We start from the raw sequence: 15,462 nt of genomic DNA, 5'->3' as shown, positions 1-15,462 counted from the left end.
GGCCAATCAGCTCATGATGGCGACCGTAAAATTTCTTGAGTGATGACCTTAATTTGTAACATTCAAAGTCTCAATTCAAATAATTTTCTTCAAAAAATTTCAATTGGTGTTTTTTTCACTAAAAATTGCATATTTTTATTTTATTTTAATGGGAAATCTAAAAATAAATTTATTTTTTTTTCAAAAATTTTGAGTTGATTTTTTTTTATCTTTCATACATTATTACAAATATCTTGTGAATATAAAATAAATATATAACTGTAAAAATAAGTGAGAAAAATATTTTTTGTTACATAAAATGTAGCATGGCAACCAATTTAATGCAAAAGTAAAAAATAATAATTGAAAATTCGTATTTTTCCAGGACAGCAATACTTATTCTTTAATTTTTCTACAAGTTTTAAGATACATATGACACGTCGACTTGATTGTATGGAGTGCACCTAAAGATCTGAAAGAAAGGCTACAAGGGTATCAATGGTAGTGAATACAATTGTTTTAATAACGTCAATACGAACTTATTAAATAAGACAGAAATACCAGTGAAAAATGACACAGTTGAACTTTGATACCAAGAAATAAAGAAGTTAAGGCATAATAAGTCGATATCTATGAATGTTATAACATCAGACGTGCTCCAATGGTGTCTGATAACTATTTACACCACTGGGTCGATGCCACTGCTGGTTGGCGTTTCGTCCCCGAGGGTATCACCAGCCCAGTAGTCAGCACTTCGGTGTTGACATGGATATCAATTATATGGTAATTTTTATAAATTTCTTGTTAACAAAACTATCAATTTTTCGGAAAACTAAGGATTTTCTTATCCCAGACATAGATTACTAGTACCTTAGCCGTATTTGGCACAACTTTTGGAATTTTGGGTCCACAATGCTCTTCAACTTTGTACTTGTTTGGCTTTATAACTATTTTGATCTGAGCATCGACACTGATGATTCCTATGTACTACTAGACGAAACGCGCGTCTGGCGTTTAAAAGTATAATTCTGGTACCTTTGATAACTATATTAGAATTGAAAGGAAAAAGCAACATAGAAGGGACCTATCTTTAAACACCATCATATTACATATGTGGCAAACATTAATATTTTGATGAAGACTTGTACCAATTTACATTTATACAAAATATTCAAGTTCCATTACTACCTTACCGTCGACTCCTCTTAATGTAGAATATCAATTTCAAATAAAAAAAGGTTGTTTTCTATGTTCGACGATTGCAAATTTTTGAAAATGAATCGAACAGTCCCCATTTGAATGCAGCATTCATTATCTCAGTAGACATGTCGTTGGTAAGCAATACTCTGAAACAGTGACAGTGTTTGTAAAGATTCCATGTGCAAAAATGACAAAACAGGGTACAAGGTATTATAAGGCTAACCCGAAGTGTGCACGTTTCAGCTCTTGGGTTCAGAGTGAAGACATTTATTTCAGTTAAGGTTCATAAAAACAAATGGACAAATATGGCCGTATTTTCAAATCAAAAACTAGTCTGTGAACAGACTTCTTGTGTAGTTTTGGAAAGTTTTAAGTATAAAAAAAGAAGATGTGGTATGATTGCCAATGAGATAACTGTCCACTAGAGACCAAAATGACACAGACATTAAACACTATAGGTCACCGTATGGCCTTCAACAATGAGCAAAGCCCATACCGCATAGTCAGCTATAAAAGGCCCCGACAAGACAATGTAAAAAAATTCATCCGAGAAAACTAACGGCATCATTAATATAAAAAAACAAATATGTAACACATAAACAAACGACAACCACTGAATTACAGGCTCCTGACTTGGGACAGGCACATGAAAGATAAAATCTTATTTGGTTTTTGTTTGGAATTTTTTTTGCACCGTGAAATTCGACGTTTATTTTTTACTATTGTCACAAATCTTTTCACAACACATAACTTTGTCTCGTTTAATATTTTGTCATTAATTATAGGTACTAGATTTTCTCCTTTGAATTATTTAAGATTTGTTTTTTGAGGGAGGTTACTTTTGTAGCTCATTATAAGTAGTACTAGTTAAATTGTTTTGTTCATTGTTGATAAAGTAGTACGGTGTTCCATAGCTGCTTACTTATATCATTACATATTCCTTCGTGTAGTTGTAAATGCTCTTTTGTTCCGACGTTGGAAAGTTCCGGGCAGAAAGAACTAACTAGCCGCAAAGTTCCTGAGGAACTTATTAACTAGAAACTTTGTTCTTCCTCTGATTTAAAAGTTCCACCGGAACAAAGTGACTAGTTGAAAAGTTCCAACGGAACCAAATTGGTCCGGAATCCGGAATTAACAAATTACCCCAAAAGTTCCAACGGAACTTATCAACCAGTCATAAACTTCCATTTGGAGAATTGATGAAAAGTAAAAGCGCAACATATTATATTTGAACCTTTCAAAGGGGAACCAAGATACTGATTACAAAAGTCAAAATGAACTTCAACTATTCTTAAAGTTCCTCTTTGGCAAATTAGTTAAAACCGGAACTAACAAATTAGCCCAAAAGTTCCGCCTCATGTGGGTATTTTTAATCATATCAATTTCAGATTAATGTATATAACAAGAAATTAAAACTTATTCCGTTTTGAAGGCAACATTCTGACCAAATTAACTAGTTGGTCTGTTCCGCCAGAACTATTCAACTAGCTACATTGTTCCGGAGCTTTCAACTAGCTACTTTTTTTCCGGAACTGTTCGACTGCACTTGGAATAAAACAACTAGTTGAAAAGTACCATCGGAACGAAAAAACTAGTTGAAATGTTCCGCCGGAACAAAGTAACTGACGGAACATAGTGGCTGTAACATAGTTTCCTAACTTTCCAAAAGGAATTTACAGAGAAATGTTCAAAATGAATATGGAAAGAGAGAAAATAAAATGTGCATGTTGTTCAGCAAATTTTTTTTAAACTAGTCAGAACCATTTTTAAATCATTCAGAGTTAGGAAATAAAACTTCGTGATTTAGTTTACATAATTTATATTGCCATATACGATTAACGTCTTTTATAAACTGTACTATAGGATATACATGATAATAAATTATACATGTTTTGAACTTCGTTTGCAGCATTCAAATCATCGTCTTCCAACTGTAAAATAGTAAAACACAAGATTTGATTACATAATTATGTATAATTTTCTTTTACGATATCGTTTTGTTGGTGTAAAAGTTTTATAAACATACTAACTTTACATTAAAATAAAGACTTGGATCAAGTGTTGTAGACATCAATAACTTTACATTTAAATAAAGACTTGGATCAAGTGTTGTAGACATCAATAACTTTGCCAAACCATGATAGAATGTTAGGAAACTAAGACAGAAGTTTCTTTATGACCAAGAAGCATTCAAATAAGAAAGTTCGATTCAATACTAGAAATAACATTTTTTTGTCATAAAACAACTTCTGTCTTACGTCACATTTAGGGTTGGGAAAGTTAGATCGATTATAATTTTATGTTTCACCAAGAGAGAAAATACCCAAGGAGTTTCAAAGTTTAAGGGAAAGCAAAATTAAAAGTAAACATCATTTTAACCAAGTTGGATTATGCAAGACAAAGTGAAAACTTGGCAATACATGTATGTCGAATTATATGATTGTTCATACATTTTTCAATCTAACTTCAGACAAAAGTAAAACATTCGGAATGTCTGCAGAATGTGTGTCTGATTAGGCCATTTTTATATATATGTATCAACGTTGTTAGTAATGAACGTCATTAGTAAAAAGGAGACTAGTAATTCCCCACCGAGTTTTTGCACCTGTCCCGAGTCAGGTGCCTCAGGCCTTTGTTAGTCTTTATGATTTTTAAATATAATACATTTATATGTTTTTGAATTAAGTATACGTCTATTTTCCATGAACTTATTATAGACTATACGGTATGGGCTTTGCTCATTGTTGAAGGCCGTACGGTGACCTATAGTTGTTAATGTCTGTGTCATTTTGGCCTTTTGTGGATAGTTGTCCCATTGGCAATCATACCACATCTTCTTTTTTATATTGTACACATTTTTGTTTAGGGGCCAACTGAATCCCGCCACCAGGTTCAGGATTTTTTGCTGTGTTGAATAAACATTGGTGGATTTCGGCTGTTTTCAGCTTTTTAGTCGGTTTGTTGTTTCTTTGACATATTCTTCATTTCCATTTACTAAATGTAGAATTGAAAGATGCGGTGTTATACATACATATGTCTGGTAATTTTGGACCACTAAATGGACAGCAGATGCAGTCTTCATCGATTTGACCATCGCCATCGTTATCTGGAAAAGTATTTTTGTTGGTTTAGTTTTAATTAAGAATAGGAAACTATCAATATGGTTAATTTGGGAAAATAAATGTGAAGAAAAAATGGGAGCATATATCAAATCCCTAAAAGATACAAACCCATTATACCAAAATGTGTCAATATTTAGAATGTTATGAAAATTATTATTAGTCATATCATACAAGAACTATTATCAGTCCTATTAAATAAAAGTACACGCATTTATACTACATACATGATCGTCTTGCTATGCAGTATGCGGTTTGTTCAATGTTGAAGGCCACAAGGTGATGTATAGTTGCTACCTACTACATCATTGAGTCTCTGGTGGAGAGTTGGCTCAATCATTTTGGCTTTTGATCTAAAAATGTTATATAATGATAGGGAACGGAATTGGGTACGAGAGCTCGTGTGGTGTATCCCTGAGAACTGACTTGGTTGTGGAAGATAGTGTGGTTTATCCCTGGGAACTGCTTTGGGTACAGGATGTCGGTGGGTCTATCCATGTGAACTGACTTGGTTGCGGGAGATCATGGGGTCTATCCCTGGGAACTGATTGGGGTACGGGAGGTCGTGGAGTCTATCCCTGTGAATTGACTTGGGTGTGGGATGTCGTGTGTTCTATTCCAAGAAACTGAGTTTGTTACGGGAGGTCGTGGGGTCTATCCCTGTGATTTGACTTGGGTGTGGGATTTCGTGTATTCTATTTCAGGGAACCGCCTCAGGTGCGGGAGGTCGTGTCGTCTATACCTGGGAATTGACATGGGTGTGAGATTTAGTGTATTCTATTTCAGGGAACCGCTTCAGGTGCGGGAGGTCGTGGCGTCTATACCTGGAAACTGCCTTGGGTGCGGGAGGTCGTTATGTATAACCTAGGAAATTGACTTGGGTGTGAATACCGTGGATTATATCCCGGGGAACTGACTTAGATGCGAAAGGTCGTGGGTTATATTTCAGGGAACTGACTTAGGTGCGAGAGGTCGTGGTTTACATCCCAGGGAACTGACTTAGGTGCGAGAGGTCGTAGGTTCTCTCGCAGGGAACTGACTTAGGTGCGAAATGTGGGGTTTATCTCAGGGAACTGACTTAAGTGCAAGAGGTCGTGGTTTCCACCCCAGGGAACTGACTTAGGTGCCAGAGTTCGTGGGTTCTATCCCAGGGAATTTTCTTGGGTATCGGAGGTCTAGGGTTTTGATACAGGGAACTGACTTGGTTGTGGGTGGTCGTGGGTTTTATCCCAGGGAATAACCCGGATGCGGGAGGTCATCGGTTCTACCCCAGGGAACTGACTTGGGTGTGGTATGTCATCGGTAATTCTATTCGTGGTGCGGTCAAACCATAGGTTATCACAATGGTTGTCTTCTTTACAAAGGACTTGGACATGTAGAAAACAACCAACACGATTACAATTAGCTCAGTGTGTCAGTTGGATATCTGGAGCTTGGTTCTTCTCATATTGCATCAACATGACCTGTTCCCGTCCTGATACGCAGATAATATTTACCGTTCAACGTTAAAAACAATCAATCCATCCATCTATTAATGCCTAGCTCTCAAACCGAAAAGATTATGAAGGACAAAAGCTATTTCAATAAAACAACTAATACAAATGAATATTAATGTTCTGCATGATGGGACGAAGGATTGCCACAAGAAAACAATGAACTGTTGACTTGCGACAGATCAATTGCGGAATATTGCTAGGATTTTTTCACGTGCTGAGAACAAGTTATTCTCGTAAAAAAGGTATTGATTTTAATGTCCTCATCGTGACCGGTCGTGTGACTGAAAACTCAATTTATACAACCGGCAATTCCAAACAGACTTTATTTCCGTAAGTCAGGAACCCGATGTTCAGTGGTTGTCGTTTATTGATGGGATTCATAAGTGTTTCTGGTATAGATTACTCCGTTGGTTTTCATGATTGAATGGCTTTAAACTTGTCTTTTTTGGGGCCCTTAATAGAATGTTATTTGATGTGAGCCAAGCGTCCGTGTTAAAGGCTTTACTTTGATCTATAATGATTTACTTTAACAAATTATTACTAGGTTGGAGAGTTGTCTCATTGCCACTCATACCACAACTGCTTATTTCTCTATGACCTTAATGATGGGAATATGAAAACTGGAATGGGTTAATTGTTACGTAAGTGTTGAACTCTTTGCTTGAGTTTAGATCTCTTAAGATTGTCAACATTTTGTTCTGCAGTAATAAATAGCACCATGCTTTGAAAAAACGTAATTATTCAGTATGATGCGGACACCTTGATATCTATGCTTCGTCATAACATGTATTTGGAGTTAAATAAACCTCACCTTTTTGAACTTGAAGTAAGATAAATCTCACCTTTTCCATCTGATTGTTCTTCGTCTATTTCTCCGTCACAGTCGTTATCTATTTTGTCTCCCTCTATCATCTGACTAACCAGGCAATCCTGCAATTAGTAATAATAATAAAAAAAATAATTGTTTTCAAACACTGCAACATTAAAATTAAGCCCCTTTTACGTAGTGATCAATGGCGGATTATTGGTAGAAGATTAACGTCTACACCCCGCCTGTCGGGATGTATAAGTACCCAGCCACGTCAACTTGTATTTTTGTCCATCTGATGAGTTAAGCCTTTTTCAACTAATTTTTATAGTTCTTTCTTACGTTGTACTGTTATACCACTGTCCCAGGTTAGGGGAAGGGTTGGGATCCCGCTAACATGTTTAACCCCGCCGCATTATTTATGAATGTGCCTGTCCCAAGTCAGGAGCCTGTAATTCAGTGGTTGTCGTTTCTTTATGTGTTACATATTTGTTTTTCGTTCTTTTTATTTTTACATAAATAAGGCCGTTAGTTTTCTCGTTTGAATTGTTTTACATTGTCTTATCGGGACCTATTATAGCTGACTATGCGGTATGGGCTTTGCTCATTGTTGAAGGCCGAACGGTGACCTATAGTTGTTAATGTCTGTGTCATTTTGGTCTTTTGTGGACAGTTGTCTCATTGGCAATCATACCACATCTTCGTTTTAATATCTTTGATTGGAAAATAATTCCATTTTAGTATAAAATCGAAAAAAAGTGTAAATCGGTACCCTTTTGATCTCGGGACTTATCCAACTCATTTAAAAAATAATAGATCCGTTCCTGTTATTGTATGTGTCTTCTCTTTCTGTCATTTGTCATTCATATTCCCCATTTCCATTCTCAATTTTATATTCTTTTCCAGTATTTCTTTCTTTCTGTTAATACTCCTATTTTAATAGGGATCTGATATCATTAGATTCACGATAAACATTACGTAGTGTAATAAAACTAATTGTTATACACATATACGTACCGTGTTTATTGGTTTTGATAATAATCCAACCGGAAATCCATATGATTCATGGACCGCCTTGCCAAATAGAATCCCGCCAAATACTGTAGTTGGATCAGTATGCATGACTGTATGTGTACCAACTGATATTTCCACGTAACCCCCCACGAGATGAGTCTCGGGTATTTTGTGAAAAATTTGATTGCCAGCTAACGATCGATTATCAATTCTAAGGCCACTCGTCTGCGAGGAATCGATGATGAACATAAAATAGTTCGAATAATTACCGTGAGAATATTCCGGAGTTGTAAATGTATATTCGAAAGCATATTGTTCTATCGGAACGACAGTTATCATTGATGGATCAGCATGATCACCATGGCCTATTTGTGTCAATGAAAACTGGAACACTGATATAGCTTTGTCAGCAACTATATGAGAGTACAAACCGGAACTATAGTGTTTTTGAACGTGTTGACCTGCTTTGTCAAGTTTGATATTGTCCCGAAATGGTTTTCCAGAGTTTATACCAGAAACGTGTACGTGTGTGTTGTCTTCGCTAGCAATGATTCTAAACATATCGCCTTTACCGTGTCTGTCGGGTATTGGCACGGTGGCGAAATTACTACCCCATGACGATAATGGAAGTAGCATTTCCACAAGATGATCGCGTGAGTCTCCATGCCCAACTGCGGTTTTCTTGTTTCCACTTAATACGGCTATTGGCTTACTGGAAACAATATGGGAGCCAGTTAAATCGTGTTTAGAACGAACCTGTAGTGTACTGAGTCTATCTAAAGTCACATTCATCCATTGGTTTCCATGATATGTGTGTCCATTCAGAGAAACACTTAAATGATGTATATGTGGTAAATGAATGGAAACATTTGTTTCATCATAAACCCCAATAACAGCAAAAAGACAGTAATGTGTAGCAGGGGAATACGAAACAGTATAATACTCTTTGCCAAGGGCGTCGATGGGCATAGCAAGATAAACATCATCGGACATTTCTTCTCTGTTAACAACATAAACTACGATTTCATCGTCCGCCTCAATAAGTACTGCTTTTTTAGTTAGTTCGGTGTGATTTAAACGGAGACTTGTATTCAGTTTTACTAGCTGAGTCTGGCCATAAATTACCGAGAAAGTTTTGTAGAGTTGAGCATTTGGATTACCGGAGGCTGAAACATTGACATTGACTATTGTTTTCTTAGAGGTTGTAACATATATCTCGGGATTTATATCATTACCATGATATACCTCGTTTTCCATAAAGGCAACTAAGAACTCCTTTCCTCTATTATCCAACACAGCTGAAAATATATAGATATAATGTAAACATCAATGCCTGTCCCAAGCCAGGAGCCTCTGGCCTTTGTTAGTCTTGTATGTTTTATATTATTTTATATTAGTTCATTGATATGTTTTGGAGTTTATAGTATGACGTTCATTTTCACTGAACTAGTACTCAATTTTATTTCGGTGCCAGATGAGCCCCACCTGATGTTGCTGGGTTTTCTCGCTGCGCTGAAGACCTTTTGGTGGCATTCGGATTATATCTGCTCTTTGGTCGGGTTGTTGTATTTTTTAGGATGATCTTTTATCTAATGTGACATAATGTAAAACGTTGAAATTTGTTGGCTTTTCAATTTTTGTCAAGTAGGTGTTTTGATGCAACCACTATTACCTTGTATATCGTTAACATTTCTCATTAAGAAAGTTCATGACATGACAAACAACCGATAATGTTACTCATTTATAGTGACAGTTATCCATACTTCTACTTCTACCAGATAATGTCCACATTCAATAACTGATTATCCTGCCATGACTTTGAAAATTATTTGATTTTCATCAAATTTTTAATATTACTCAGCTAAAAAGATTGTATTCTTTTTTTCCCTTCTCTTTTATTACGGCATGTCTGAATAATGAAACATACAATACATTTTTGAGTTCCATATACTATGAGAAAGAAATTTTATTGAAGTCTGTTCATTCCCAGACCCTAGCACCGGTACTGAATCTAAAACTCCCTTATAAATTTTTTTACAAATTAGGACAAAATTAGACAAAGTTTAATCCTAATATTGTATGCTTCAAATTTGTATCGGACACTGAAAACTGTCGTTAAGAAGATTTGTTTAGGGACCAAGAAAGATTGAGTAGCACACATTTACGAATTTTTCAATATCTCATCTAAGTTTAGATGTATATCTGACCACTGCAGGTTTTTTTAATAATCACTTACATAAATAAAACTATGATAAATTAAAGCATCTATCCACCTTCAATAACATTACGTTTACTGTACCTGAGGTAAACTGGACCATGCACAAATAGGCACTGAAATAAATTAATAAAATCAATTTAAGATCACACACACACTTTACACAAACTGTTAGGTTCATGATGTACAAGAAATAGTATCAAGACTTCATCTTATCTAAAATGGTCACGTGATGTTTGTATAATAATGCCGTAAGATTGTGTTCCAAATTGAAAGTTAAGACTGAAGTAATTTTATTTAAATCTAAAAAGAAGTATAATTAGTTATCAAAAGTACCCGGATTTTAAAATAAATCATACAAGATTGTGACATTGTATGAAGGTATATCAGTGACAGCTATTTTGGTGCGCACGAAATGTGTTTTTTTCCAAATAATTATATGATGTATAATACACACAGGTGACCATTGGAAGCACACATAAACGTTACAAAGTAGGTGTTAAAATATACACGAGTTCGTTCTATATTCCAAAGAACACTGTTTGCGCAAAATTTATCATATGTAAAGGCTTCTAAGAATTACATTAATTTATGTTTTTGATTTAACATAGTTATGATAGGCTGTTTAAAGATCTTTGAATATAGAAAAACAAAGTGCAGACTTTGTCACGGTAGAAAATCAGTTTGTACAACATTTGTTAAAAGTATACCAATTGATTGCTGTTGTTTTCTGTTTTACACACAGATTATATTGGGGCGACGATCAAAATTAAATGAACATAAAATTGAAAATGGGATATGAAACGAGACAAGAATTGAAAAAGTAGTTTTACTGCCACTGAAAATTTAGAGAAATTTCTATTTTTTTTGGATAACATAGAAAACAAAGTAAGTGTCGTCCCACCGACACTCTTCTATAAATGGATGAAGTTCGATGATGCTTCTTCCTCATTGGAGCGTTGCAGTCTCCCTCCCTACGCAAGATTAGTCAATCATGTTCAAACGATTAGTCTTGTATTAGATACAATCTCCAAAACCACAGACATTCCTTAAGTAGGTCAAATACTTCAGCTGCATTAACTGGTTCCATCTAATGACTAGTTATACACACACGTTTTTTCAAGGGTTTGGTTCATGTTTACGGAAGAAAAAGAAACTGGAATTTAAAAGAAAACAGAATCTCTTAAAACGTCGACAACAAAAACAGAAGTAAAACAAATACTTAGTATACGTACACAAATACCAAAGAAGCAACAAAAAAGAAAGGAAAACATAAGAAAGAGAAATTACAGACAAGCTATGAAAAGCCAACACATAATTCAAAATACAAGACGACAGAATATTTATAGAATGTGTTTTATAACAGGACTACTAAACACCGAATCATTAAGAGATTGAAAAACGCACTAACAAGAACATCGAAAAGAAGATCCGCTACTCTCGCTACTTACCTTCAGCATACAAAATCACCAGCTGTTGAGATCCTAAGACAGAGGGAAGTTTTATATTCACCAGAAGACCAGATGGATATGTCAATAGAAAAGGCTGTTCTACAAGATATAAAGACAGCCACCAATAGTTGCAACCCAAAAAGATCAAAAGACTCTGTTATATCAATGAACGTTCTTGTAGAATCCATTAGTGGCAATAAAGTTACAGAGACAAGGTATCGCAAACAATTTGCAAAATAAATTAGGACTACCAGTAAGACGATTGAGTAGGTGTAACCAAATCAGGACAAATATTTTAAAATCAGAAAAATCATCCTGGGCTTATGTATGCAGAAAGTCCAGCAAAGACGCATTATTTGAGGAAACAAAACGACTGGCATATAACATTTGGATGAAACCTGGCATATACCGTCCTACAGGTAACAAGGCAGATGTAAAACGAGAAAGGATTGGTCCCAAAACAGACTCTATATATAAGCTAGCCACCAAGTATACCTACTTGAAAAAACACAGACCGAGGTATGCATTGATTTTACAGCAGAACATCCATGCATAAAATGTCACAGCGTTCGTTCGAAAATTGTAAACCGTATTTTATTCGTCAAGTTCGTCCGAAAGATAGACAAACATGTTGCTGCAGGTATCACGAAGAAACCAAAAGCGTATTCAAATGTTGCCTGAATTTTTCTGAAAAAAATTGTTGAACGATAATGATGCATATGATGAAAATCATGTTAAAGTTTATGATTACATTAGTGACCTTGTAGATGTCACATTATGTAACAAAAAGGATCATGTCCCCAACATATCTTGCCTCAAAAGAGATTGTGGAGAATATGGTATTAACAAACTAGAACTACTGACAGAGGAAACTGATGATTTAGATACTGCACAACTAGTAAAATGGAGAAATTTGAAAAGGTAGACATTAAAATTAAAGAAACAATTAAAAGGTTGGACCTTGTGGAGAAAGAAACAAAAGCTTTAAAACTATTTTCAAAGGAGTAAGTTCGGTAAGGGCCATATTTGGCCCCAATTATAAAGTTCATAGTTACAAGACAATAAATGTTTTAAGTTGCCTTAAAGACATGTTAGAAAGTTAAACAGAACTGGTTTTGTCAAAGTTTAATTCTAACACGTTGATTTTTACATCCAAAAAAGGTCAAGATAAGGGATTTTGGTGAAATTTGACAAAATCAGCTAGATTTCAACCAAATAAAGGACCAGGAAACATAGAGCGCAGGCTTCGACAAGCTTAAGATTCAAATGAGACATGTGATATGTCTTCACATACATTATTTTAAAAGATCTTTGTTGTCGACGTATGCGCTCTATGTTTCCTGTCCAATAATCTATGGAAATTCACCCATTTTCATTGATTTTTTCGTGAAAAATCAATATGAGTACAACTTGTGACGTCATAATGAAACGCAGAAACGTAAAATTTTCAACAAAATGGTTTATATCCTAGCTAGTCAATGTATTAGCTATAATTTATCGTGATATTGGTCGATAAATCCGAATTTGAAATTTACGCTAAAAAAGGGGGCCATTTTAGGACCTTATCGAACATACTCCTTTTTAAGAACTTTAAAAATCATTTCCACTACATCAGCATAGAGTAACGTGGCAAAACAAACAATTCTAAACACTACTTACTGATCTTCCCCAAAATCATTGCGTCTGAGTACATAATTTTTCTGAAAATTACCGCTGTACGGATTTAAAAGAACTCCAAAGTTCATATTTTCAAAAAACGGAAGTGTCTATACATGTAACAATAATATAATGGTGTTGAGAGTACATATGAGTTTCCTGAAATAATTACAGAACATTTTTTTGTAATAAGTAATGACCAGCAGCATGATCAACATTCGAGGGTATCACCAGCCCAGTAGTCAGCACTTTTTGTGCTGACATGAATTATCATTGATATGGTTATATTTATAAATTAACTGTTTACAAAATTTAGAATTTTTAAAATACTAAGGCTTTTTTTTTACCTCAGGCATAGATTACCTTAGCTGGGTTTGGCAAAATGTTTAGGAATTTTGGTCCTCAATGCTCTTCAACTTCGTACCTTATTTGGCCTTTTTAAATTTTTTGGATTCGAGCGTCACTGATGAGTCTTTTGTAGACGAAACGTGCGTCTAGCGTATATACAAAATTTAGTTCTGGTATCTATGATGAGTTTATTTATGTTCATGAAGTTCGAAAGAATATTGCAGAGTACTTAAATTCCATCTTTTATCCGGTCCGTACAATGCACGAATTACAGATGGATATGCAGCACAAAACAAAAGTCGACACTGCTTTAGTGATATTAGCTAGACTTGTAATGATTTTGGATATACATTGTAGCAATTTTACCCGAAATTATTTTGAAACCGCACATGCAAAAGGTAATGTTTTTTTGGGGGAAATTTCTAACATTTTAATATCTTTATTTTTTCAAAGAACGCTATATAATTTGATAACATGCTATTTGCATTGTTTGCATTTAAATCTAACGATAATAAGGTCAGTCAACAGAACTATATTGTTGGCTTGGCAATCGTCCTTATTTAAGCGGGTGATATATAATAGCAATAGAATCTTCCGTGAGATTCATGGTCGTACACACTAGAAAAGTAAAAACACTGATAAGACACATCATTATTCATAGTTAGAAAATAAATAAACGGAAGAAAAAAAACTAATATTTGATCTGAATCTTAGATTAAGCGTGTATTAGCAGTGTACAAAATCCCACATTAGAGCCTAGCACAACGTTCATTGAGACATCATGAATTCATTATTCCTACCGTACCAATACTTAGAACTGAAATCAATGATGTAAGGCAATATATGATCGTCATGCAATCGATAAAAAATGAAAGCAAAACGTTAAAAATTGCATGCGTCCGACACGCCGGATCTACCTTCATGAAGAACTCTCAAAAGTCGAACATTTGAAGGCCAACAATTTGTAACAAACGAAATAATTGATAAAAGGTTAAAGATGATGTTTAAATTTACATTCAATAACTACATCTGCAGTCGTGAAGCAAAAAATAGATAAGTTTGAAATCAAATTTGAGAGATTACACGTGTATTGTGCTATTTAATTGCTTAATGTTAAGTAGAAAATATAAACATACTCAACCATACCAAATTTTTTTGGCCTACTTCGAGTTGGTCAGTTTTCACTGTTACTCATAAATGATAAACGCTGGGAAAACCAAATAGTTCTGAATTATTTATTTTATTGTTCACCATTGTAAAATATTATTTGTATCATTTATCTGCTTCTTGTTACAGTGTCTTGAGTGTTTATAAAGTTCTTAAAACATGCATACTCCCTCGTTTATTGTCCTGAAAGAGGGACGAAAGATACCAAAGGGACAGTCAAACTCATAAATCTAAAACAAACTGACAACGCCATGGCTAATAGTTATCAAAAGTACCAGGATTATAATTTCATACGCCAGACGCGCGTTTCGTCTACATAAGACTCATCAGTGACGCTCAGATCAAAATAGTTAAAAAGCCAAATAAATACAAAGTTGAAAAGCATTGAGGACCCAAAATTCCAAAAAGTTGTGCCAAATACGGCTAAGGTAATCTACTCCTGGGGTAAGAAAATCCTTAGTTTTTCGAAAAATTCTAAGTTTTGTAAACAGAAAATTTATAAAAATGACCATATAATTGATATTCATGTCAACACCGAAGTGCTGACTACTGGGCTGGTGATACCCTCGGGGACGAAACGTCCACCAGCAGTTGCATCGACCCAGTGGTGTAAATAGTTATCAAAAGTACCAGGATTATAATTTCATACGCCAGACGCGCGTCTCGTCTACATAAGACTCATCAGTGACGATCAGATCAAAATAGTTAAAAAGCCAAATAAATACAAAGTTGGAGAGCATTGAGGAAATGAAAAATGAAAAAGACAAACAAACAACAGCACACACGACACAACATAGAAAACTTAAGAATAAACAACACGAACCCCACCAAAAAACTAGGGGTGACCTCAGGTGCTCCTGAAGGGTTAGCAGATCCTGCTCCACATGTGGCACCCGTCGTGTTGCTTATGTGATATCAAATCCGGTAAATAGTCTAATTCGGTAGGTCACATTCATGAAAGGGAATTTACAGTGACATGGAAATTACGCAAGAGAAAATAAAATCAGCA

At 35.0% G+C, this 15,462-nt stretch overlaps 1 protein-coding gene across 1 annotated transcript; it reads right to left on the bottom strand.

Annotated features, from left to right (window-relative positions):
- Positions 1-2,981: 2,981 nt before the first annotated feature.
- Positions 2,982-12,003, bottom strand: LOC139486138 (IgGFc-binding protein-like). Its single transcript, XM_071270868.1, has 5 exons — positions 9,916-12,003; positions 7,620-8,914; positions 6,637-6,724; positions 4,211-4,285; positions 2,982-3,110 (listed from the first exon to the last, which is right to left on the bottom strand). Exons 1-5 carry the CDS (start codon positions 10,010-10,012, stop codon positions 3,097-3,099), a joined length of 1,569 nt encoding a protein of 522 aa, XP_071126969.1. The 5' UTR covers positions 10,013-12,003; the 3' UTR covers positions 2,982-3,096.
- Positions 12,004-15,462: the final 3,459 nt, after the last annotated feature.

This window comes from Mytilus edulis, chromosome 8 (assembly GCF_963676685.1).
Source record: "Mytilus edulis chromosome 8, xbMytEdul2.2, whole genome shotgun sequence".
In the NCBI taxonomy this organism is placed as follows: domain Eukaryota; kingdom Metazoa; phylum Mollusca; class Bivalvia; order Mytilida; family Mytilidae; genus Mytilus; species Mytilus edulis.
Note: the sequence above shows the minus strand (reverse complement) of the source record. Positions and strands in the feature narration are given on the sequence as shown.

What these genes read in the sequence shown, in the direction of transcription:
- LOC139486138 (XM_071270868.1), bottom strand. Translation starts at nt 10,012, where the DNA reads ATGAACCTAACAGTTTGTGTAAAGTGTGTGTGTGATCTTAAATTGATT. An exon ending in TATCAAAACCAATAAACACG is followed by an intron (nt 6,725 to 7,619) that starts GTACGTATATGT and finishes TACTAATTGCAG; the next exon opens with GATTGCCTGGTTAGTCAGAT. An exon ending in AGAACAATCAGATGGAAAAG is followed by an intron (nt 4,286 to 6,636) that starts GTGAGATTTATC and finishes ATACTTTTCCAG; the next exon opens with ATAACGATGGCGATGGTCAA.